At 30.6% G+C, this 24,043-nt stretch overlaps 5 protein-coding genes and 2 pseudogenes across 5 annotated transcripts; all 7 read right to left on the reverse strand.

Annotated features, from left to right (window-relative positions):
- Positions 1 to 2,667: 2,667 nt before the first annotated feature.
- On the reverse strand, positions 2,668 to 3,368 carry LOC17881018 (F-box/LRR-repeat protein At5g35995). Its single transcript, XM_006286225.2, has 2 exons — positions 3,246 to 3,368; positions 2,668 to 3,159 (listed from the first exon to the last, which is right to left on the reverse strand). Exons 1-2 carry the CDS (start codon positions 3,360 to 3,362, stop codon positions 2,815 to 2,817), a joined length of 462 nt encoding a protein of 153 aa, XP_006286287.2. The 5' UTR covers positions 3,363 to 3,368; the 3' UTR covers positions 2,668 to 2,814.
- Positions 3,369 to 4,022: 654 nt separating this feature from the next.
- LOC17879255 (putative E3 ubiquitin-protein ligase SINA-like 6) lies at positions 4,023 to 4,976 on the reverse strand. The gene is made up of 2 exons (XM_006285188.1): positions 4,863 to 4,976; positions 4,023 to 4,697 (listed from the first exon to the last, which is right to left on the reverse strand). Exons 1-2 carry the CDS (start codon positions 4,974 to 4,976, stop codon positions 4,023 to 4,025), a joined length of 789 nt encoding a protein of 262 aa, XP_006285250.1.
- Positions 4,977 to 6,084: 1,108 nt separating this feature from the next.
- LOC17877480 lies at positions 6,085 to 6,991 on the reverse strand (annotated as a pseudogene).
- A 960-nt stretch (positions 6,992 to 7,951) lies between these two features.
- LOC17880966 (E3 ubiquitin-protein ligase SINA-like 7) lies at positions 7,952 to 8,900 on the reverse strand. Its single transcript, XM_006285256.2, has 2 exons — positions 8,748 to 8,900; positions 7,952 to 8,623 (listed from the first exon to the last, which is right to left on the reverse strand). The coding sequence occupies exons 1-2, from the start codon at positions 8,898 to 8,900 to the stop codon at positions 7,952 to 7,954; spliced, it is 825 nt and encodes a 274-aa protein (XP_006285318.2).
- Positions 8,901 to 16,322: 7,422 nt separating this feature from the next.
- LOC111829749 lies at positions 16,323 to 19,034 on the reverse strand (annotated as a pseudogene).
- A 550-nt stretch (positions 19,035 to 19,584) lies between these two features.
- Positions 19,585 to 20,071, reverse strand: LOC17879996 (putative defensin-like protein 110). The gene is made up of 2 exons (XM_006285307.2): positions 19,947 to 20,071; positions 19,585 to 19,823 (listed from the first exon to the last, which is right to left on the reverse strand). Exons 1-2 carry the CDS (start codon positions 20,044 to 20,046, stop codon positions 19,666 to 19,668), a joined length of 258 nt encoding a protein of 85 aa, XP_006285369.1. The 5' UTR covers positions 20,047 to 20,071; the 3' UTR covers positions 19,585 to 19,665.
- A 1,443-nt stretch (positions 20,072 to 21,514) lies between these two features.
- On the reverse strand, positions 21,515 to 23,774 carry LOC17880470 (E3 ubiquitin-protein ligase SINA-like 7). The gene is made up of 4 exons (XM_006285453.2): positions 23,687 to 23,774; positions 22,779 to 23,283; positions 21,987 to 22,611; positions 21,515 to 21,756 (listed from the first exon to the last, which is right to left on the reverse strand). Exons 2-4 carry the CDS (start codon positions 23,280 to 23,282, stop codon positions 21,515 to 21,517), a joined length of 1,371 nt encoding a protein of 456 aa, XP_006285515.2. The 5' UTR covers position 23,283; positions 23,687 to 23,774.
- Positions 23,775 to 24,043: the final 269 nt, after the last annotated feature.

A 24,043-nucleotide genomic window follows, 5' to 3' on the forward strand; every position in this document is an offset into this window, starting at 1 on the left:
AGAACAATATCATAAGATAAGAATAATTGAGTTAATTTTCTATGATTTCATTATTGATTTTTAAGGATATAATTAATTAAGAAAAAAAATATTATTCAAATAATTATTGAAATACAGTTTCAAAAATAAATGTTGTGGTATAATATAAAATTATCGCGTTTTCTTCTTTTGTGGTGCTTAATTAATATTCTTATGAAAGAGAACACTATAGAAATTTTGATATTTTAAATAATATTTTAACACAGTTATAAATTGTTCGTATTATGTCATATATTTAAAGATAAGTTTGAAGTGTAAGTTTTGATATCCTAAATAAATTTACTATACTTGCATACTCATTTTTACGAGAAATAAATATACATATGTCTTAGGTTACTAGGTTGTACGATATGTTCACATAATAGTTTCACAGTCGTATTCAATTATAAAGCTCAAAATTTTGTGGTGAAAAAACTCTAATCACACTTTTTCTCACTATCAATGTGTTAACAATCATTTAAAACTTTTTTTGCTTCTTCTCACAAGCAATGAAAAACTCAAAAATATTAAAAAGTTGTTAAATTTATTGTATATATAGCCTAGTAATTGTCCGTAGAGTCAAAAATGGTGATAAAACTAAAAGCAAAACATGCGCAAATAGACAAATAGATTGATAAATGGAAGAAGCTCCCCGTTCAGAACAAATATACTAATTAAGGAACAATTAATAACTCAGCTTACAACATGGAACAACACAATTTATTTAAACAACATGACCCAATTCTTACAAAAAAAGATAAACTTCTCAACATCAGTTTCTGTTGGCACTATGTAGGATACAACCTTCTCAACATCAGCTTCCGTTGTCCCTCCTTTGTAGAAAGTGCCGTTGAGGCACTTGTCCCTTGCCGAGTTGTAGCTTTACAAAGTATGAATAAATTTGTTTTTGCTATATGGTAACAATTGAATATTGTTAATATATATTGTAACAATTGAATATTGTTGAAATACTAAAGTAACTATATATGTATATATTAATAATAAATTACAAAATCATATTTTTAGATATTCATAAAAAAAAAGTATACATAAAAAGTTATTAAAAATTTAGTTTAAACAATTTTGGATATTTAAGGTTAAAATTTTGTTTTGTTAACAAAAAACATATAATAATTTACAATCATATCAATTATTTATATTTTTACTAATTTATTCAAACAATTATCATTTTTAGCAAAAATAAATATTTAAAAACCAAATATTATATAAGGCTTATAGTTTATAAATATACAACTATTTATCTTTTCAAAAACTCACATATACAAAAAGAGATAAAACTCACATTTTTATCTTTTTTACATTTAAGTAGTCATTATCATTTTGAATATAATATTTTATAGTTTATTTGTTTTTATCAAACTTTTTATTATTACATCAAAAGTTATGAATTTAAATCTGTAATTATTTAATTTAGTTATGTTTTATCAAAAAAAAATTATAAGAAATTTGATTTTAATTAAATATTACATTACTTATATAAGAATTAGAATCTTTTGTTCTTTACTGTTTATTTTGAGCAAATTTTCCTTTACTTATTTTGTAAATGTATAAAAATCTTTCTTTATTAATACAAAAAAATTAAGTATATTAATTATTAATAACCTAATATTAAATCCACACCGCAAATATCTTTTCACCAATCAAATATTATTCTGCACCACTTATTATGCATCAACCGCAATTGTCCCGCAAATACATTTGTCCCGCCCATACCGCAGTTAAACTGTACCGCACTATTAAATCGCTTGTCCCGCACCACCAAATCCGTGGCTACCAATCGGACCCTTTGTAAGAGTATTGATATTTATTTGTTAATTTTCAGTAAGGACTTGGTTGTTTTGATCTTTTGCAAAATAAATTTATCATATTGTATCTCATTAGTAATAAAGACCACACTGGAGACCTGGAATTTGGTATTTGCTGACCTATTTTAATGAAGAAAAATATTTTTGAACAATATTTTTTTTGGTGTATCTTTTTAAAAAAAATACCAAATATAAAAAACTTATAAACTTTAATATGGTTTATAAGGTATTGGTAGATACAATAACTACTACTAGAAGGTTAAGATCCAAATACAGTAAAACCTCTATAAATTAATAATGTTGGGACCATGAAAATCTATTAATTTATAGAGGTATTAATTTATCGATAAATTAATAATTATTAATTTATAAAGAGATATTCCTAATTTGGAAAATATTTAAGACAATATTTAAAAATAAGATTTAATCATGATAATTAGTATTTTATATAATCAATTAAAAATAAAATAAAAATTATTATGTATTAAAAGATAATGCTAACTATTTTTCATATAGTAAAATATTATAAATAAAATATAACAAAAACTAATGTGTCTATATATACATATATTTTGAAAATTTTACCTAATTATTAATTTATAATATTGATGGGACCATATATCTACAAAGGATTTTCAAAAAAATTATTATCTTATTATTTTATCGAAATATGTCTAAAATTACATTGGTCCCAAGTTGGGACCTGGGAAATTTATTAATTTATAGAGATTATTAATTTATCGAGTATTAATTTATAGAGGTTTTACTGTAGTTTTATAATATTTTAAAAGGTACCATATTCAGTTCGCTGATACATGAGAGATTAGTTTGACAACTTAGAAATACCAAAACAAAATATTATGCAACAATATTTATAATTAACAACAACCCATGTTTTTAAGTCTCCTTCACAAGTCTAAGCTACAAAAACAACAACGGGAGAGAGATTTCAGACAGAGCAAGAGAGAATTTAGATGAATTGGATATTGCACTTTGATGAAACTCTATCAAGAGTCATGATATTGGCACGCAAGTTCTCACCATTGTTGTTATTGTCTTCTTCAACACCAATTTTCACAGTTTCAAGATATTTCAATTTTCCCAAGAAATGCCTCATTTGTTTCACCTCTCCAGTACTTCCTCCATAGCCTGAGATCTCTAGCACTTTGACTCGACATGTCGATAAACAACACATTCCCTTCACCTCATAAAGAGGACTTACATCTTCATAACGCTTATATAATTCCTTTTTCTTAGGCTTGCTAGTGCAAACGCATGCGTTTCCACATCTATAAGTAACTTTGTGCACAAGACCCTGAAAGCATAGCAAACAATTTGACATGTATCAATGAGCAAAAAAACAATATTGTGTGTGCTAATTTGCCTAAAGCTTTGATATACCTTTATAACTAGAGTTTGTAGATTTGGAGACTTCAAAAGCAGACGAGGCAATCCCTGCCAACCGTTTTCCTTGTCGCTCTCAATAGATAGATATAAGAGTTTGTGGAAGACCAGCATGGTATAACAGCAGTAGTAGAATGTCTGATCTCTGAATCTATTTGGAATATTCTATTATAAAAAAAAAAAAGTAAAGGAAAACATTTGAGCAAAAGTCACTTCTATTATAAAGTTCCTCTATTATAAAGGCAAAAATAGCAAAAACCATTGGAGATGGTCTTAGAACTCAATCTTGTATTATTATTTTTTGAAGTCTAGTAGTGACTATTGACTAGTAAACTTCTTTTTCTGTAATAACCATCTAATAAATTAAATGACAAGTTAGATTCAAAAATGTAATATTATATTATTTTGGCAACATTGTTACATTTTAGTAATTTAGATTTTTTTTTATTAAATATATATATTAGAAAATATTACTATTGATGCTAATGCACTAGATTTACATTTTGACTTGAATTTTAGCGATAAACCATAAAATGTGCTCCATCTAATAAGATAGAAATCTTGTATTAAAATTGAACTGAATACTAAACCAAATACAACCGTACCTTACTCATAAGTTCAGCTTCTAAATCAAAACATACAATTTTACATTGGAAGGGGTTACATAGTTACATAGATGATTTAATAGATGATAATAAAAAAAAAAAAATAATAATAACCAGAACATACACAACACGTCTTCTAATCTCAAACCAACCCATATTTATACTACTCTTATATTTGCTTTAACTTCTTGATGCAAAGTTTCATATCCAAATAATCACCACGTAGTAAACACTCAGGGATCAACATGAAACTCTCCTCAGGTCTTTGGGAGCTCACTTTAAGTATTCTCTTCACCTCCGGTGATTCATAAGTCACAGTCTCTCCATCCACAGTGTAAGAGAGATGATAAGAGAACCGTCCTACTTCTGGAGCAGATGGCGCAAGGCAGCTTACAGTTACACGCAGAACGTTCGGCTCCTTAAAACACTGCACTACAAACAATAGTTTCTTTAAAAATTCCTTTGCAACTAATATCTTATTGCTGATTTTCAGCAAGACACGAAAGCTAATGTCACATGCGATATGAGGGATCCATGGAAACGGGTAGGAAGATGAATGAGATTGAAAGCTATGATCATAGAGATTCTTGTATGAGCCACTGTAATTGCATTCTTGGAAAGGGCAAGAGCATTGAGAGAAGATACAATCCTTTACATGAGTTGATTGTTTCCCATAAGAAAGATTCTTGGTGCAACCAAACATGGCGTTTGGGCATGGGATCAAGATCGATTCAAGAACACTCTCCATCGCTCTACAACGAATGCGGCCAATAGTCAAAGAACATGAATGGCACTTTTTCAGTTTAGGTAGGCAAGAAGAGCAAGCCCAATGACCATTACCACACTGAAAAATAAAAACCAAAGAAATAAAAAAATTCAAATCAATATTTAGAAAACCTAGCAAAACGCATGATCGTACTAAATATCTAAAGATTGAGCTGAAAACATAAAACAAAACCAAATATGCTAAATAAAGTCCCGGCCTGAACTCGAAAGTAAGTGACGTAACCTGTAAGATAGGAATAGTAGGTGGCTCGAAGCAAACCGGACAATCGAGAACATCATAATCTAACATGGCCGGACGTGTTTTATCATCTGTCCGTTGTTTCTTTTGAGTAGCCATATCGATAAGCTTAACTCAATATGAAAATGGAATTGAAACAAGTTTTAACACTCTACATGACTAATTGACTATACATATATAAAATAACTTTTACCTTCTCTGTCTTTTGAGACCGTCGACGAAACAAAGTTACCACTAACCCACACGTAGTTACTCTGATCTGCCACGTTTTTACCCCAATTCTACAGATTAGTTACTCTGAATTGCCACGTTTTTACCCCAATTCACAGCATGTTCACTCACGTGTCAATTGTTCTTCAGATTATATGAGTTAATCTCATGTGCATGGTAATGTAACATAATACAATAAAATTTAAAAGGTAAAATAACCATTAATTTTTTTATTTACTAGAAACTAGTTTAAATCTTGGATTCTACCTGAACTACTGAGAATATCAATAGGTGTTAAAATTTAAAACTGAACTGAAAACTGAACCAAAAATACAACATTATGTTAAAAGAAAAAGTTATGTTACATTACTCCAACGTTTATCCTATATTGTTCAACGTTCAAACAATTTCTTTTTCTTTTTTTTGGTACGAGTGTTATGTTTTTTATATCTTGTGTTAAATCTTGACCACCAAAAGTTCAAAATTGCAAAAAATTAATAGAAGAATTAATGAATACCAAAAATCTAAGAATTGACTATTTTAATGCGATCTAATTAGCACCACCCTTATTTTGTGTATATAAATAAACAAATCTTTCACTCACAAAAACATATTCTTAAGTTAAAAGAAAAAGAAAAAACATATATTAGTACTATTCCAAAATTTCTCTTCACTTTTTTTTTTTGAGTCAAAAACTCATAATTTGTTTTCCAAAAAAATGAACACCAAGAAATCAAAAGGAAAGCAAAAGATTAATATAAAGAAAATAGAAAGAAGCAAGTACAGATTGGTCACATTGTCTAAGCGTAGAAATAGTATCTACACTAAGCTCTGTGAACTCTCTGTTCTCCACCTAATAAATAGTTGTAAATTCAGCTTCTAATCAAAACATACAATTTTTACATTGGAGGGGGCTTCATATATGATAACAAAAAATAAATAATAATGACCAGAACAAACACATTGCGTACGTCTTTTAATCTCAAACCAAACCACATTATACAACACTTTGCTTCAACTTCTTGATGCAAAGTTTCATATCCAACGTATCACCACGTAGTAAACTGTTAGGGATCAACATGAAACTCTCTTCAGGTCTTTGGGAGCTCACTTTAAGTATTCTCTTCACCTCCGGTGATTCTTAAGTCATAGTCTGTCCATCCACAGTGTAAGAAAGATGATATGAGAACCGTCCTACTTCTGGATTTGGTGGTGCAATGCAGCTTACAGTTACATACACACCACACGGCTCCTTGAAGCATTGCACTACAAACAAGAGTTTTTAACCTGCGCTCTTTTTCGAATAATATCTTCTCACTGATGTTCATCTGAACACTTACGAAGTTACCACAAGTGAAACCATTTGACGAGTATGAGCCATGGTGAGTATAAAAACAATGGTGAGCGTAGAGGTTTCTGTATGAGCAAGTGTAGTTGCAGTACTCTACAGGGCATAAGCATTGAGAGAAAGTGCATTCCCTTTCATGAGTTGGTTCTTTCCCATAAGGTATTTTAAGGTTGCATCCAAACTTGGCGTTTGGGCATGGGACATAGACTGATTCGAGAACACTCTCCATTGCGATGCAACGTTTGTGGCCAACAAGCAAATGACATGAAGGACACTTATTACTCAGTTTAGGAAAGCAAGAAGAGCAAGCCAAATGCCCATTATCACACTGAAATGCAATAACCAATGAAATAACAGTCAAATCAACATTCTAGAAAACCTAGCTACATAATTGGAAAACCTAGCTAATTATGGACTTAACTTAACTTTACATCAACTAAGTTAAATGATGTATCGGCTTGAAGTACTTATTCGAAAGTAGAAACGTAACCTGGAAGATAGGAATAGTGAGCGGCTCGCAGCAAATAGGACAATCGAGAACATCAAAATTTAACATGGCTGGACGTGTTTTATCCTTGTTCGTTGTTTCTTTTGCAAGTGAGTGTTGCTCGGACCATTAACACTGCTTGGAGCACTCTCCATGTCGTCGATCATAAGCTTAACTCAAGATGAAAATGGAAATGAAACAGTTTTAGCTTTAAGTCTACGTGCCTACATACACATATAAATAGGAAATATTGAAAAAGCAAAAACAAAATAAGGGTTTAACTTTTGTAAAACCACTTTTGACTTTTGTCTACTCAGGCTCCGAGAAGACTTGGATGTAAAAGCTGCATACAAGTTTGATGGGACGAAACAAGCTTAACACTAACGTGGTCACTCACGTAATTGGCTTTTAGGTTAAGTTAAATACTAACATTTTTAAAATTATAATGTATGTTGTAAATTTTCACATATATTTTTATCTTATTTCGTATAGTTTTTCATTTGCATATACGTTATATATAATATATTATCATAAAATATTTCATATAATAAAACACTCCACACACTCAAAAGAAAAACATAGTAAGAACCTTAATAAGAAAAATTTGATAGAATTTTGCTGGTTGAAATTTTGGGAGCTAGTTTGCTTTTACATTTGTATTCTTCTAATTTTGAAGAAAATTACCAAATATATATATTTTGATGAATTATTTATATAAAAACTGTTGTTTACCAAGTATACGTTTAAAATGTTATTTCCATTTATATCTTCTCTTTTAGTTTCTATACGTTTACAATGATCATTCATAACAGTTGAACAGCTTGATCGATCATACAATGAAACTGTAATAACTTAAATAAGTGGCATATATAGATCCTTCAGTAGATAAGGATAACAAAATTAGAGAAGACGAAGTCAAAATACAAAATATCACAGTCTAAACAAAAAAAAATGATACATATAGATGAAGTTTCCCAAAAAAATAATACAAAAAGCCTCCTTCCATATTACCCTAATTAATTAACCTTCTTACTCTAGCTTCAACTCCTTGATAAAAAGCTTCATCTCCAAAAATTCACCACGCAATAAACTGTTAGGGATCAACATGAAATTCTCTTGAGGGGTTTGAAAACTCACTTCAAGAATCCTCTTCACTTCAGGTGATCTGTAAATCAAGGTGTGTTCATCCACAGTATAATAGATACGATATGAGAACTTTGCTACTTCTGGAGCAGTTGGTGCAATGCAGCTTAGAGTTACATACACACCGTATGGTTCCCTAAGACACTGCACTGCAAACAATAGTCTCTTCATGGATTCCATCAAAATTAATATCTTATTACTGATTTTCATCCGGACACTATAACAAAAGTCAGGTTTGATGATATGAAAGATGTATCCAATCGGGTGGGAAGCTGAATTATAGTGAGCATAGAGATCCTTGTATATGCCATTGTAATTGCATTCTTGGACAGGGCATGAGCAAGGTGAGAAGATGCATTCTTTCTCATGAGTTGATTCTTTCCCATAAGAGACATTCTTGGTGCAACCGAACGTGGCGTTTGGGCATGGGATCAAGATCGATTCAAGAACTCTCTCCATTGCTCTACAACGTATGCGGCCAATAGGCAAAGCACATGCAGGACATTTGTTACTCAGTTTAGGACAGCAAGAAGAGCAAGCCAAATGACCATTGTCACACTGAAATGCAATAACCAATGATATAAAAAAGTCAAAAAAACATTGACTAACCAGCAAAAGAACAAACAATATGTTATTAGATACAAAACAAAGTGGTCGAAACGTATTGAGTGAGTAACGTAACCTGGAAGATAGGAATAGTGAGTGGCTCGCAGCAAACAGGACAATCAAGAACATCAAAATCCAACATGGCCTGACGTGTTTTATCCTCTGTTCGTTGCTTCTTATGCAAGTGAGTGTTGCTCGGACCATTAACACTGCTTGAGGAACCCTCCATATCGATAAGCTTAACCTTAAGATGAAAATGGAATTGAAACACTTTTAAGTCTTACGTCTACATAAACATATAAATAGGAGAATAAGTCTCTTTTTTTTAATATATATTTACTTTCTATAAAATAACTTCTTCGAAGACTTAGAAGTAAAAAAGCTTGATGGGACGAAGCAAGGTTACCACTAACCACACGTAAATGACGTTTACCGTTTTAGGTTCTTACAGTGATTTGCCAAGTGTTCACTTACGTAACAATTGTTCTACAGATTAGTTACACTGATTTGCCACGTTTTTACACTGATTTGCCACGTACTCACGTATCAATGATTATATGTGTTAATAGTTAATACTTAATCTCATGTAGTCATGAGAAAAGATAACGAAATTCAATAAATTTAAAAAGAATAATAGGAAAGAAACAAGTGGATTACTAGTACTACTCATTTGTGTTGATTTCTCAATTCTCAATAAAATCTAGGTTCAAAAATGATAATTTGTGATATTATCAAAAAATAAGTAGAATAATTCGCTCTAATTGTCATGGTATATTTTATTTTTAAAAAACACTCTATTTACGTAAAATATTTTTTTAAATACCTTTATAATTTTTTTTTATCAAAAACTAAACCCGGAATTATGAACAAATAATATTATTTATAATTTCTCCAAATATTCTATATATTTAAATTTTTACAATCAAATTTTTGTATAATCAAAAATTTAAATATTATTTGACCTAAAAATCATCAAAGTGGTTATAATCATATGCTAAAATCACGTTTACTTAGCTTTAGATTTACGTTTTTAAGTGTTAAATAATTAAGCGGGAATTTCAAAATTACCCTTTTTCATATACCTTTTTTAAAAAATATTCCATTTTCAAACTTTATAAAAAAAAACTATTAAAAATGTTGAAATTTATCCAAATATATAGTAACCTTATAAATATATACACAAATTACCTTTGTATGTGTATAAGATTTTATATATCTTTCATAAATAACGTAAAAATAACTTATAAAAATCTTTTAAAAACCTTATAATCCCTTTTAAAAACCTTATAAAACTTATAAAACGATTTAAAACCATTTAAAACATTTTAAAATATTTGTATCGAATCTTTCAGTAGTAGTTATTATATAGAAGTGTCTTATAAACTATAAAAAACTTTATAATTTTTAATATTTAAACATGGGTATTTTTGAAAATGGATAGATAAAGAGGATATTTTTAAAAAGTAACACACCAAAAGAGGTATTTCTCACAAATGCTCAATAATCTATCTATATAATGAGAGAGTTATATCTCCCTCTAAAGCTGTCCACGTCAGCATTTTTCTAATTTTTGTGTCAAGCCCAACAAATAATCTAAACCTATATATTTTGTTCATCATTTTATTGTCTTTTGGCCTGTTAGTTTGTAATTTAAGCCCCAACACTTTTATATCTAAATTGGATTTATTTTCTATGATATTAAAAGGAACACATTGTTTAGCCCAATATAATATAAGCCCAAATAAGTTAATAGGTTTAAGCTGTCTCTCAGTTACGTTCTTTCTTCTACGGATTTCTATCGTTTTCACTTCAGCTTATCAGAATTCACAAACTCAATCCCATTCTGATTTAATAACCGCTCATGAGATTCTTGCTTTTCAAATCTCCAAGCCTAAGGTACTTAAATGCGTAAGTTAATTCTAACATATAATAACAAATTCTAAACTCTATTTCATTGCTTCTTATCCTCAACTAAGTTTCGGTGATTTTACATTTATTTTGATAATATAAGCTTTACAGTTCAGTCCAAAAAGGTTTAGCATAAAAATTATTAAAAACATTATTATCCATATTCTAAAATAATAAATAATTAATTATCACATTATTCATTAGTTTTACAATAAAATATATAGAAAGTGATATGTAATGTGTGTAGCATATCTCAAAAAGAAAGTTTATTTATTCTCAAGTAGAACTATAACTTTCTAACATAATCAAAAGGAAAAACAAGTTTGATATCCCATCATTTGAATCAAATGCTTTTAACCCAAAATGGACCATTATTAAGGAAGAAATTATTATGATGTCTTAAAAATCAACTCACACTTTAATATGTATTATATGAGAGTTAATAGAAGGTGGAAATAAACTAGATGTCGAGAGGTAACGAGTGCATCGTAGAAGATCAAAAGAGAATTAGTAGTTAAAAGCGATTGAATATAAATGACTATAACTTAAAAAGATAATGTATATGACTAAATTTTGAAATATTTGAGATCTCATTTATTCTGTGAAATGAAGTAAGTTTTTCTAAAACTCAAGTCATAGTACTAGATTCAGAGTCGGGCTTAACCGTTAGCTATAGAAATGAGATAAGAGACACATTCATGACTTGGTCGAGAGTTCTCTTTTACCACATTGCACTTTTTCTGATGGATAAAGCAAGTTCGTTAAACCTACTTTAGCGACATGATATTATATATGTATTTTTACACTTAATGATATATATGAGGCTCGGTAAATTCGTGTTATATATAGAACAGTGTTATATTTGTATCAACATCTAATCATAAATGATATCTATAATTAGGACTATGAGCTGGTCGTTGATGCCATTTAATCTTCTAGCAAATCTTTTCAAGTAATATTTGTTACTATGTAATAATTTTAAATCATTTATTTGTCAAGAAAACACTATCGCCAACAATATATATGTTGTATATCGCTTAAAAATTTTAGTTTAGTGTTTAATTATATAATTTTTATCTTTTAAATTTTGAATGATTATAATTATGTTCAAAGATTAATATTGATAGAAGAAGTTTTAAATCGAAATCCCGCCCAACGCAATCTAGTTATAGTAATGGTAGACTGGATATTATAAAAGAAAAGTGCATCAAGAATATATACGGCTAGGCAGAAGAAGGGCAGGTTGTGGCTCTCTGTATAAGTGCTAATATATATAACCACGAGTGCTTAACACCATTGGAGTTCCCTACGAATCAAGAGTGCTATATACAACTGTTTAATAAAAATCATAAATCATCATCTTATACGGAAAATACATATATATATTTTTCATAACTAATCCCAAACTAACATAAACATTTTTTTGCAGTATAAATAATTTAATCTATGTTTTCTTGATGTTAAAAGTTAAGGTTGAAAAATTCAAGGGACCATTCCTATAAACTATAACTGAGATAAAACGATAAATATAAATCATATATGAAAGATGATTGAAACTCTCCTTGATTCTGTTACAAAAAAAAAAAAAAAAAAAAAAAAAAAAAAAAAAAAAAAACTCTCCTTGATAGACATATCATTATTAGAGAGCAATTGTTTTTGCATATGTCCAGTTTATAGTTGCATATGTAAAATCAGTTAAAATTTTAATTGAAAAATCATTAGATTAAGAAGAATGTTACATATGGTTCAAAAGTTATAATCACTTTCGACAAGATAAATTTGTGTTTATTTAACATCTTTTTTTTTTTTTAATATAGAAACTTAAATGGAAAAAATGAGCAAAAAGTATGTGACATATAAGCAACATATAAGATTTTTTTTAATGTGTATGTTTAGTGGTATAACATTACTCTTTATATTTTCATGTCATTAGTTTTTTAATTTACTAAAAAAGTTATAAAAACAAATATTTGGTAAGAAATAAAATACTTGTTACTAAGTTTCATGTGGTTTTTTCATCTTCTATATATAGTTTTTTTTATGATTAATTAATACAATACATCCCTTATTGTAAGTTTAGTTTAAAAAAAAAAAAATTTTAGATGATTATGGTCTATGTGTGATTTGGATTTGCAAAATACTCTCAAGTATGCTGTTTATGTTGTTTTTCTTTTTCATATGTCATTTTTTCTTTCCTAATGATGTTTTTTTTTTTTAACTCATGATGTTTCTCAATATGACATGCATACAACTCACTATTTTATTCGCTTATTCGGGTTATTTGTAAAGTTTACATTTCAGAAATTTCCTCCTCTAGTTATGATAAAAATATAATAATGAAAGTTTAAATGAAAAATTAGTGGTGTTTATATCACTATATCACCGTTTTTTGCAATTTAACCTTATAAATTCAGAAAATGCAAGTCAATACTGCATAGTCAAAATAAAACGTGATATAACTGTTGTTGATATCTTTGCGAAAAATACCCTTTTTATCATTTTTTCATTTTTACCCTCTTTTACATAATTACAATATGTAAAATTAATTTCTTAATATTTTTTAGGTTTGGCTTCTCTATTTTACATTTAGGGTATAGTTTTGAGGAAGTGAAGTTTTGTATTTAACTTTTTGGGGTTAGACATTTTTTATATAAAAAGGGTATTATTAAAAATGGACAACAAGAAAGGTTATTTTTTATGAGAGGGTACTCAAAGAAAGTTACTTTTGAAAATGTCCCAAAAAATGAGTTAAATATGATAAATAAGCACTTTAGAAAAATGTTAACAAAATTGCACTGGATCATAAAGATCAGTGAGTTGGTGAAATTTGAATTTGATGTATGTAATCAATTTTGTTTTTGAATTTTGATACATAAATCAACCATGTTAGTATAAAATGAGTTATTAATAATTAAAAAGTACTATATAGTAAAATCAAATTAAAAGACGATTTTTTGTTTATTAAAGGTAGAATAAGTTAACTAAATTATTTTCAATACATGGTTATATATATATATATATATATATATGTATAATAAATTGAATATGCACACATTCGAATATAATATAACTGGAATAACATATTACAAAACAAATTAAATATTCAAAGATTAAAATATTACATACTAAAAATATGACAAAAACACAACACAGAATAAATCTTATGCGATAAATAATCATATAACATTATAAAATTAAAAGAAAACAATTTTAGTGAAACATACAAAAATTAAAGAATGTTTTTTATAGATAAATACCCTTAGATACCACAATTTATTTTTTTTGTACCAAAAATACCACAAAAATTTTATTTCTCCAAAAATACCATAAACATAAAAATGTAATTTTGAAAATGTGGTTTTTTCATGTTTGGGTTGACAATTTACATTTAGGATTTAGAAATTAGTTTTGAATGTTAAAAAAAAATTAATTTTGTAGTATTTTTGAAAAAATGTATGTTAGTGGTATTTTTGGGAAATAAACTTCATAATGATATTTTTGGGAAGATAATCAATTTAGTGATATTTAAGAGAACTCCCATTATTTATAACATACGTTACTTAGTATATAAAATTATTTTTTTTAAATCAGAAATTTTAAACCTATATACTGTAAATAATAAATTAATCTTTTTAATTTGTTTGGTAAAGGACCGGGAGAAAATCTCCTGTTATTTATTCATGAATGAAAAGAAAATTACAATCCCACATTTCGTGGTCTTGTAGACCCACTAGCATCTCAATGAAAATAGTTTGAACACACGCGGGAACAGATTCAAATTTATAAATCTCAAATTGCAATAATAATAAATTAATCTTTCCCGATGGATTTAAAATATAAAATATTCAGAAAAATCTCATAATATTAAAGATTTTAAATCTATACTATAAAAGTCGAGGCTATAAGCTTTTGAGAGCGTCCACGTTGTATTTTAAACAACCAATCGGGATTAGACATCTAATTAGTTAATATTTTTCCATCTTATTAATTAACATTTTTAACTTCTATTTCTTTTTTATAAAAAATAATAATAAAAAGGAAAAAGAAATATAAAGAAAAAAGAGAATTGTAAACTTTTGAAAAACAATAGATGAAATATATAAAACTTACATTTTTAATCCTTATTTTCTTAATCCTTATTTTTTAACTAGAAAAAGAATATTATCACAAATACATATTCGATTAACCCTACATCATTTTAGTATAAATAATAAGAAGAGGCATCACATCTGATCATATTTTTTAAGTTGTAAATTCAGAGTCGTCAGCCACAATTAGAGTTTATTACTAATGTAGAAGTATTGGATATGAAGAAAAATTATCAATGAAAGCAAAAACAAGAAAAATTGGCTAGGTGTCGCTCCAGGAAAGTATTAGCTGGAGTATATGTTAAACACCATTTATTTGTTTGGTTGCACTTGAAGATAATTCCAGCTATTTTAATATTTGTTTCTCTATATGGAACATGTGTAATAAAAAGGCGTCGTGATTGTTTATAGAAAAAATGATGAAACGAAGAAAATGTCGTGTATCATTTAAGTGCAAAATTGCATCAAGTATAAATGGTTGTTATGGCCCAAATACAAGTTTAGTTGCAGAAAATAAAGATATCAATGAAAGAAAGCATAAAGAAGACATGCTTCGTGCCATTGATGTTGAAAGTAGGCCCTCTTCCACCCTAGATGTAGAGTTCATATATAAGTCTATGTTGACCTATATCAACTTATTAAGTATTACTATGAAGAAATATGTGCTGCGAAACTGTTAGATAAAGTTATGAAGCTAAAAGGCAACAACATGATTTACTTCTGTTTAAGTAAACCATTAGTAGCCCGAAAAACGCCTAAGAAAGAAAACCTAAAAGTACAAGGAAATGCACTAAACCCTCAATATTGGTGATCAACTGTAGTGTTCCCACCCCAACATCCTCTCTTGCTCACCAATGACTTGATAGATACATTGTCTAAGTGATTTGTGTGGACATGAACTATTTTCGTCCTTATATATATGAAAAATCTGAAAACAATGAATGTGAGAAAAAATAAGAAGACTTAGGTGTTTGTGCCCAATTAAATATGAAAAAAACAAGATTGATTCATGATTCTTTTGATCTTATTTGATTCTTTAACAAAATTGATTTATAATTTTTGAAAGTGTTGTATTTGAAATGAATTTTTATGCCTTAATAGTAATCTAACTATCTATATAAAAATTTTATAACTATCATCAATCAAATATAATTTTACCAAAATATATCAAATAAACCCACGGGTAACGTGGGTTCACAACCTAGTTATATAAAAACTCTATAAAACTCAAATATCTTATAATGCTACTTTGAATACACCTCCCTTAAAACTTTGGGATGCAATTATGAAAAACCCAAAACCAGATAGAAATTAAAAAATAATAGAGGCTCAAAAAGGAGAAAAACTCAAAAGAGCTTCTCATACAACTTGGTAATTCACTGCAATCAGCTGCGTCCTCTGAATAAACTTTGGAGTTTCACCAGCACAGCAGAGTCTGCCATTGAGAGGAATCATTTCAATCACCTTCACCACCAGCTTAGCATTAGTAATCGAACATTAAACAAAGCCACTGTAACTCTTATATATATAAACTACAAATATGTATTACCTCCAAGCCACCATAGGTATTGGTGGCTGCAAACTGAACTGAGATAGGGAATAACACCGACAGATCAATTCGTGGCACCTCAATATAAATTCTCACACTGCAAAAAGTGTCCATATATACAAATGACAAACAAAACACTCTAAAGTTGTTTTAAACTTATGAAGTCTCATCATTATATTTGTTTACCTGTTGTTAGTTTTGTTGATATATATAACGTATAGACCATTTCAAGACATGAACTATTGGGTCGTACCTGATATGATTCACAAAATGTATATATGGTTTGGTTCATCTCATAACTCATAAAACAATGTCAATGAAGTTTTAATTATTCAAACTTCCATTCCCCGACGCAATAGCTAACCCTCGGTGGATCTCTCAGAGATGGAAGTAGTATAGAGATAATGACATTAGTCAGATCAAACATGGGTGAGGCTTCATACGATATGCTCACAATTGTCTCGTGTCCCGTGTCTCTAGGAAAACAGAAGACTGCACCAGACAAACAGATTTGCATGAGTGGACAAATTCTATAATATGTAAACTTGTCTTCAGAACATTACATTTTAGAGGCACCATTGACTTTTCTGTGATTTGCGTTCTCCATCTCAGAAGACCAGTATGGGATAGGTGTCGAAATGAATTTTAGGGTTTCGACTTGTTTTAACCTAAAGACATATACAAATTGATTAGAAGATAAGATAAAGTAAAGTGAAGTATTCAAGAAAGTTGTTATATACTCTTTGAAGTACCCGGACTTGGACAAATCCATCTTCTTGGTTAAGAATTTGAAGTGACAGGGTTCCTTGCATGTTAAAGCTATTGAGTTCGCCATCTCGTCCCAATTTGACATTGAGCTCCTCTACGACCGTAAATGTGTAATGATCAGTTGGAGCAGTAGGCTTAACATTTTCAATAATGTCTTCACCTTCTGCTTTAAAGAACTCCATTAACTGGTTTTTTTCCAACGGTGATTTGTCTGTGAAATTAAGAATTACAAAAGCAAAAGATGTTTTGATGGTTTTGTCATCATAGGCACTTAGCAAACCATAGATGGAAATGCTCAATTTTGATATAAAATTACTTGGGATTCAAGGTTCAGCTGTGAAAGATGTACTAGTTTGAAGTACACTAACCTTTGGGTTTGGTGTTTATAGGATCAACGTCTGAAATCATGCCAAACACAGAACCACTTCCATTTCCAAAGCCACTTTCAAAACCACTTGATCTTCTCAATTCACTAAAGTTACTATCAAGTAAAGATCCCATTGAACACATACCAAACGGAGAACCATTTCCTAAACCACTAACACTACCACTGGGTCTACTCGAGTCATTGAAACTACTTTGAAGTCGTCCAGATCCCATTGAACTCGGACCAAAAGCACGGTCAAACCCAGAACCATTTCCAAAGACAGTGCCACGACCATTAGGTCTACTCGAGTCATTGAAACTACTTTGAAGTCGTCCAGATCCCATTGAACTCGGACCAAAACTACGGTCAAACCCAGAACAATTTGCAAAGACACTGCCACCACCACTGGGTCTACTCGAGTCATTGAAACTACTTTGAAGTCGTCCAAAATCTATACTCAGACCAAACTGAGGATCACTTCCAAAACCACTGCCAAACTCAGAAGCATTTCCAAAACAATGGTTTCCAAAAACACTACCTCCACCGCCACTTGGTCTGCTCGAGGCATTGCCACTACTTTCAAGTCTTCCAGATCCTATTGAACTCATGGACGAATAAACTGGCTTATTCATTTCAACCTATGAATTACATAAATAAATATTCAGTTAATAGTACACAGTTACATAAAAAAATAGCACACAAAAGCAAGGTGTCATGAACAGAGTACCTTGCTTTTGTCAATCTCATTAGCCTTACGCTTCATCATTTCTTTAGTGTCATCGATCTTCCTCTGCATTACTAGTTGATGCAACTTCTCCTCATTACTATCCATTTCAAAATACTCCTTCACCTGTGCAACAGTCACATCTTCCTTGTACCCAAGAGATATGACTTCATCAAACGCATTTACCACCTCAAAAGCTGCCTTGCAAATCCCTTTTTCATCTAAAGACAAGAAACATGAAGATAAAGTACTGCTAACAACACTCGTTTTATAAACCACTACTACACATGTAAAAGAGTTTAAAGAAGCATACAAGTTCGGACAGGGTCTTGAGGGTGCCAAGATCTTCAAGAATGTTACTTTGCTTAGATGTAACAAGAAGCAAGAAGTGAGATTCAATAGGCTGGTATACATATCGCACATCCTCTGTCTCAATATAGGTATGTTGCTGCTGCTTTCTCATTCCAACCAGGTTAACAAAAGAAAGATGCAAGTAGACCTTCGATTCTGATACGAGACATATCCATATATTGTCTAGAAACAAGCACTAGTATATATATATATATATATCAAAGAACAAGGTTAGGTTAAATGCCAAACAAAAATATATGAAAATGTGGACGAAGCTAGCATTATAACCTGTTCCAGACTTGCTTACAATAGAAGCAGCAAGCACGACCTATATATATATAAACCAAAGGTTACTATTATAACTTTAGCAAAACCATTAAACAATAGGTTAACACTAACCATTTTGATTAGCGTTTCAGGTTCCAACGATCCCAGAAGCTATAAACAAAGTCAACGTAATCTTTAAGCACAAAGTCAACGTAATCTTTAAGAACATACAAGATTTTAATCACGCATCAAAACATGATACATGGAATCCAAACGTAAATTTCACAAAAGATGATTACTAGTTCTTTCAAAAGATCGCCGACTAAAAAATATGAAAGAGTAGTGATGAATGTTTTTGGTTTTAAAATTTTTAGTTTTTGGATTCTGGTTATGATTTTATTTTGTCTTTTAGTTTTTGCTGTAGATTTTAATTTAAAATTGATAGAGAATAATCTTAAAAACTCAAAAATGAAATATTTTTGCGTTGAAAAAAATAAGCTTTCCACGAAAACCACTCAACAACTAGTTTCTCTAAAATTTAGGGAATCCATTTTTTAAGAAATCTTGAAAAAAAGAAAGAAAAAATCAAAGAAACAAAATCCAAAAATTATCTAAAAACGACTAAACATGTAAAGCCTTAAATCTAGTGTGATAGAGAAAATATAGAACACTAATGTGTGTAAAGGAATCATTTCAATTTGAAGTCAATATTTTAGAGAAAAAAAAAAGTGAAAAAAAACTAGATTGACCCAAATAAAGAGATTAATCAATAAGAAAATACGATGTAAAATTAATTAAGATATTTTCTTTTTATCGAAGTTAAAAATATCACTTTATTTGAAACATGTTTTTTTCTCTCTAAAACATCACTCAAAATTGAAACGGAGGGGGTATTAGAAACGACGTCGATAAAACATAATATTAACATTAGCAATATGTAATAAACTATTTCAGCCAAGAAGGCATATTTGTTTATTTACTGTAACAACAACATAGTTCTGAATGATAACAATGGCCTGATTTAAAGTTCATCCTCGTGCAAAACGCATTGCAGCCTTTTTCTCCTCCGCTTACAGGCAAACATGGACTTACGTCGAAGCATACATGATCATCCTCTTTTATTCCAAAACCTATATATACAAAAAAAAAAATAATAATAATATTGAGTCAATGTACATTCACAAAAATTGATAAAATCACAAAATTATACATCTCCATAGTAAAAAGAGCATAATATAATAATCGACCAGTACCAAAAACATTATTAGATGTTGTTGCACCGCAATGAACAGAAGATATAACAAGCAGGATGGTGAAAACAAATGCGACTAAATTGTTTTTGGTGATAGTCATTTTATGTTTTTTTTTTCTCTTAACCCTCTTGATGAACATATTTGCTTAGTATATATAGACTTCAAACAAAGAAATGTAAATTGTATTTCTTTTTTGGTCAAAGTTGAAAAAGAACATAAATTTCTCATGATTTCCTTATATACGTTTCTAAATTCTAACTAAAAGAACAAACAAAAGATAACAAATCTTTTCAACCAAAAAAAAAAGAAAAAGATAACAAATCTTGCTGTTAAAAAAAAAAAAGATAACAAATCTTAAGTTATTTAATTCTGGATTTTGAAAATCTCATAAAACCAAATTAAAGTTGTGATTTTAATAGTTACTTAAAAAATTCCATGTTATTAAAAACAAATTTAAACCAACTCAGCCAGTTCTGTTTATTTTTTACATTTGAGAAAAAGTGATTTTTGTTCCATGAAAAAGAGAGAAAGGTACATAAGCTAAGAGACATTCTTGGTGCAACCTAATCTGGCGTTTAAGCATGTGACCAAGATCAATTCAAGAACATTCTCCATTGCAAATTAATATTAATTATAATAATAATTATATGTTAAAACTCCGAAATCTTAGTTTTGTAATATACTAATTAATGAGATTATGAATCACCAATGATCATGAAAATGTTCTTCATCAAATGAAAGTATAAAGACATACGAATAAATAAGAGCCTTTTTCTTGCTATTGCTTCAACTTCTTGATGCAAAGCTTCATCTTCAATAAGTTACCACGTAATAAACCGTTAAGGAATCAACATGAAGCTCTCTTTAGGTCTTTGGTAGCTCAATTTAAGAATTCTCTTCACCACTAATGATTCGTAACTCATAGTGCACCCATCCACAGTGTACGTTAGATGATACTTGAACTCTCCTACTTCTCGAGTAGATATGGTGCAATGCAGCTCACACTAACACACACACCATACGGATCCCTAAAACATTGCACCACATACGGACAGAGACGGATTCAAGAACACTCCATCGCTCTACAAAGGTTTTGGTTGAGTTCGAACCAAATTATAACGTACGATTCCCTAACGATTAATTTCATAATTTAGTTATTAGATTCACTTGACTCAAAACCCTAAGATTTTGAATATACCTTGATGGTCGGTTTACTTCAATGAATCGATTTTTTTTTTTTAGGTTTAGGTTTCTTGAGAAAGAAGATACACCACAAGAACACCTTCTAGTTTCTCTACCTCTCTGATGAAGACAGTTTCTTTTAGTCTCCTTTAACCTCACCAGCAGCAAACAAATATTATATATATATAGAGAGATTTCCAAATTAAATAGTCAATTTTTCTTAAAAATCTGATAAGGATTACAAGTAATTTCCATAATTTTTTTTTACTCCTAATATATTCATATATTAATTATAATTAACAATATATAATAAATGTCTTATACTGTAGATTTATCAGGCCAAAACATAAATATTTCAACGCAAGTCACTTTATGACCTAGCAGAATTAAACCTTAAGTCCAATGGCAATCTTCATCTCCAACGATTCACCACGCAATAGAGAGTGAGGGACAAACATGAAATTGTCTTGAGGGGTTTCAGAGCTCAGTTCAACAACTCTCTTCACGTCTGGAGACTTATAAGTAAGAGAGTGTCCATCCATGGAGTAGAAGAGAAAGTACGCAAGCTTACCGAGTTCCGGAGCAGATGGTGCAATGCATCTAACAGCCACATACAAACCCTGTGGCTCTGTTAGGAGTATCGATCACCCAACTCTCTCACACACTCCGATTTATGATCAGCCAAGAGATCTGCAATTACAGAGATTGTAATTAGCAAATCTGAGAAAGGAGAAACTTAATCTGAAAGGGAAACAATGATCAACATAGATCAAACTCTAGCACATCACCAGAGCCTCAAGCACATCACCTGAGAAATCACAATTCAGAATAAGCATGAATGGGGAAGAAAGCTTCAACGGCTCTTTAAAGCCCCTTCCTTCCCTTCTTCTTCCGTAACTGCAAACCCTCCTTCCCAATCAGAGACTTTCTTCTTTCCTTCTTTCTTTGCGAAGACTCTAATTGATTCCACCACTTCCACGTCATCAGTCTTCTCAATAATACTCAGCTGACGTGGCTCTGGTTTCTTCCTATAATACGTTTGGTGAATCGTATCAGGCTCAGTGAAACATTGCAGTGCAAACAAAAGTCTCTTCTTTGATTCCCAAAGTACTAAAATCTTCTCGTTAGCTATGTTCATCTGAACATCAACCACACCACCGCAAACAAATGACATTGGTTTGGATACGTGACTGTGGTTATCAACAAAGTGAGTGTAGATGTCATAGTATGATCCTGTGTAAATGCAGTCCAATGCAGGGCACGAGCATTGAGTAAAAGTGCATTCCTTTTCGTGAACTGATTCTTTCCCATAAGATACCTTCTTGGTGCATCCAAACTTGGTGTTTCGGCATGGGATAAGGACTGATTCGATAACTTTCTCCATTGCGGTGCAGCGTTTGTGGCCAACGGGCGAAGCACATGTAGGGCACTTGTTACTCAGTTTTGGACAGCAAGAGGAGCAAGCCAAATGCCCATTATCACACTGTAAACACACAACTAGCATTATAACAATATAAACCAAAATGAAAGCTTAAGAACATCTCATATAGTATCAAATATTTCACGACGTATATACTCAATGCTGCCTAGTTCTGCACACATTTAAAGAAGAAACTGCAATTCAGGGAGAAACAGAACAGAAGAAAACACCTGAAAGATAGGAATAGTCAGTGTCTCAAAGCAAATGGGACAGTCGAGAACATTCAGACCAAGCAGCATCCCGGAGCCTGTCGAATCTCGTTGCCTCTTTTTCAAGTGAGTGTTTTCACGCACTCCTTCTCTTTCGCTGTTAGATTCAGAAACTGACCCTCCAACCACATTAGATTCAGAAACTGACCCTCCAACCACATCAATAGAACTATATCTTTGATCATGAATGGGTCTATCTTGTTCCTCATTGCCACCACTTATAGTTTTAGGCCTCATTCGACAACATCGCAAATGACGCCACAGATTTGATGTCATAGTAGGTTTAACCAAAACCTTACCACAATGGATGCAACGACACCTTCCTCTGCCATCTCCCCCTTGACCTACCGATACAAACTCTTTCCAAGCATCGGTTTTTTCGCTATCACTAGAATCAAAAACCGTGTTTTTCACCATCTCCTCCTCAGTCTTAACATTACAAGTTCCAGAGTTCATCAAATCCATTCTGCAATTATGGCAAAGTGATCCCATTTCCATAAGAAGAAGAGCAAACACACAAAAAAAAACAAAGCAAGACTAAATTTTTTTCCAAGTACTTATCGTAAATGAAGCTAATCAAGACGCAAACAAATCTCTTGTAAAGAATCTATCTTAAATCCGAGGAAAAGGTGAAACAAACAAAACGAGACTAAGTCATAGAAGACAGAACAATCATGAATATGAAAAAATAAAACCTAAATAGAGATGTTAAGAGATAAAAGCTACGAACTTGATCATACCCAGATAAGAACAACACAAACCATAAGCTATCAAGAGGGTAACACTATCAAAGAGTTACGAAACTAACAAACATGAAAAACCCTAAAGTCCATGCTAAAGTTTGATCTAAATCAGCAACGTTATCTCACTTGAACTGAGCGAACGATTAATGGGTTTGCTCCAGAATAAGCCGTAAATGAAGAAGACGATTTGAGAAAGAGCCGCGAAGAAGCAGAGAGATTTTGTGATGGGTTTTTGTTTTCGTGAATAAGAAGAAGAAGTGAGAAGATAACACAAAAACACATCGTTGCACTGAAATAACAAAACGCATCGTTTCACTGAGATACCAAAACTACGTCGTTTTGCGCCAAATAATTGGTTCAAATTCGGAACAGTAAGGCCTTGAATGACAGCAATTTTTATGGGGTTATTGGATCATTGATTTTGATGGATTTGAAAATCCAAACAAAAACCTTATGTTATTCGATCATTGATTTTAAAAATAA

This window comes from Capsella rubella, unplaced genomic scaffold (genome assembly GCF_000375325.1).
Source record: "Capsella rubella cultivar Monte Gargano unplaced genomic scaffold, Caprub1_0 scaffold_7, whole genome shotgun sequence".
Lineage (NCBI taxonomy): Eukaryota > Viridiplantae > Streptophyta > Magnoliopsida > Brassicales > Brassicaceae > Capsella > Capsella rubella.

Excerpts from the sequence above, each read along its gene's own strand:
- LOC17881018 (XM_006286225.2), bottom strand. The coding sequence starts at position 3,362 with ATGCTGGTCTTCCACAAACTCTTATATCTATCTATTGAGAGCGACAAG. Across the intron at positions 3,160-3,245 it reads TACAAACTCTAGTTATAAAG|GGTCTTGTGCACAAAGTTAC; the intron begins GTATATCAAAGC and ends CTATGCTTTCAG.
- LOC17879255 (XM_006285188.1), bottom strand. The coding sequence starts at position 4,976 with ATGGCTACTCAAAAGAAACAACGGACAGATGATAAAACACGTCCGGCC. Across the intron at positions 4,698-4,862 it reads CTACTATTCCTATCTTACAG|TGTGGTAATGGTCATTGGGC; the intron begins GTTACGTCACTT and ends TTTATTTTTCAG.
- LOC17880966 (XM_006285256.2), bottom strand. The coding sequence starts at position 8,900 with ATGGAGGGTTCCTCAAGCAGTGTTAATGGTCCGAGCAACACTCACTTG. Across the intron at positions 8,624-8,747 it reads TCACTATTCCTATCTTCCAG|TGTGACAATGGTCATTTGGC; the intron begins GTTACGTTACTC and ends ATTGCATTTCAG.
- LOC17879996 (XM_006285307.2), bottom strand. The coding sequence starts at position 20,046 with ATGACTATCACCAAAAACAATTTAGTCGCATTTGTTTTCACCATCCTG. Across the intron at positions 19,824-19,946 it reads AACATCTAATAATGTTTTTG|GTTTTGGAATAAAAGAGGAT; the intron begins GTACTGGTCGAT and ends TTGTATATATAG.
- LOC17880470 (XM_006285453.2), bottom strand. The coding sequence starts at position 23,282 with ATGGATTTGATGAACTCTGGAACTTGTAATGTTAAGACTGAGGAGGAG. Across the intron at positions 22,612-22,778 it reads TGACTATTCCTATCTTTCAG|TGTGATAATGGGCATTTGGC; the intron begins GTGTTTTCTTCT and ends GTGTGTTTACAG. Across the intron at positions 21,757-21,986 it reads GGAAGGGGCTTTAAAGAGCC|AGCCACAGGGTTTGTATGTG; the intron begins GTTGAAGCTTTC and ends TACTCCTAACAG.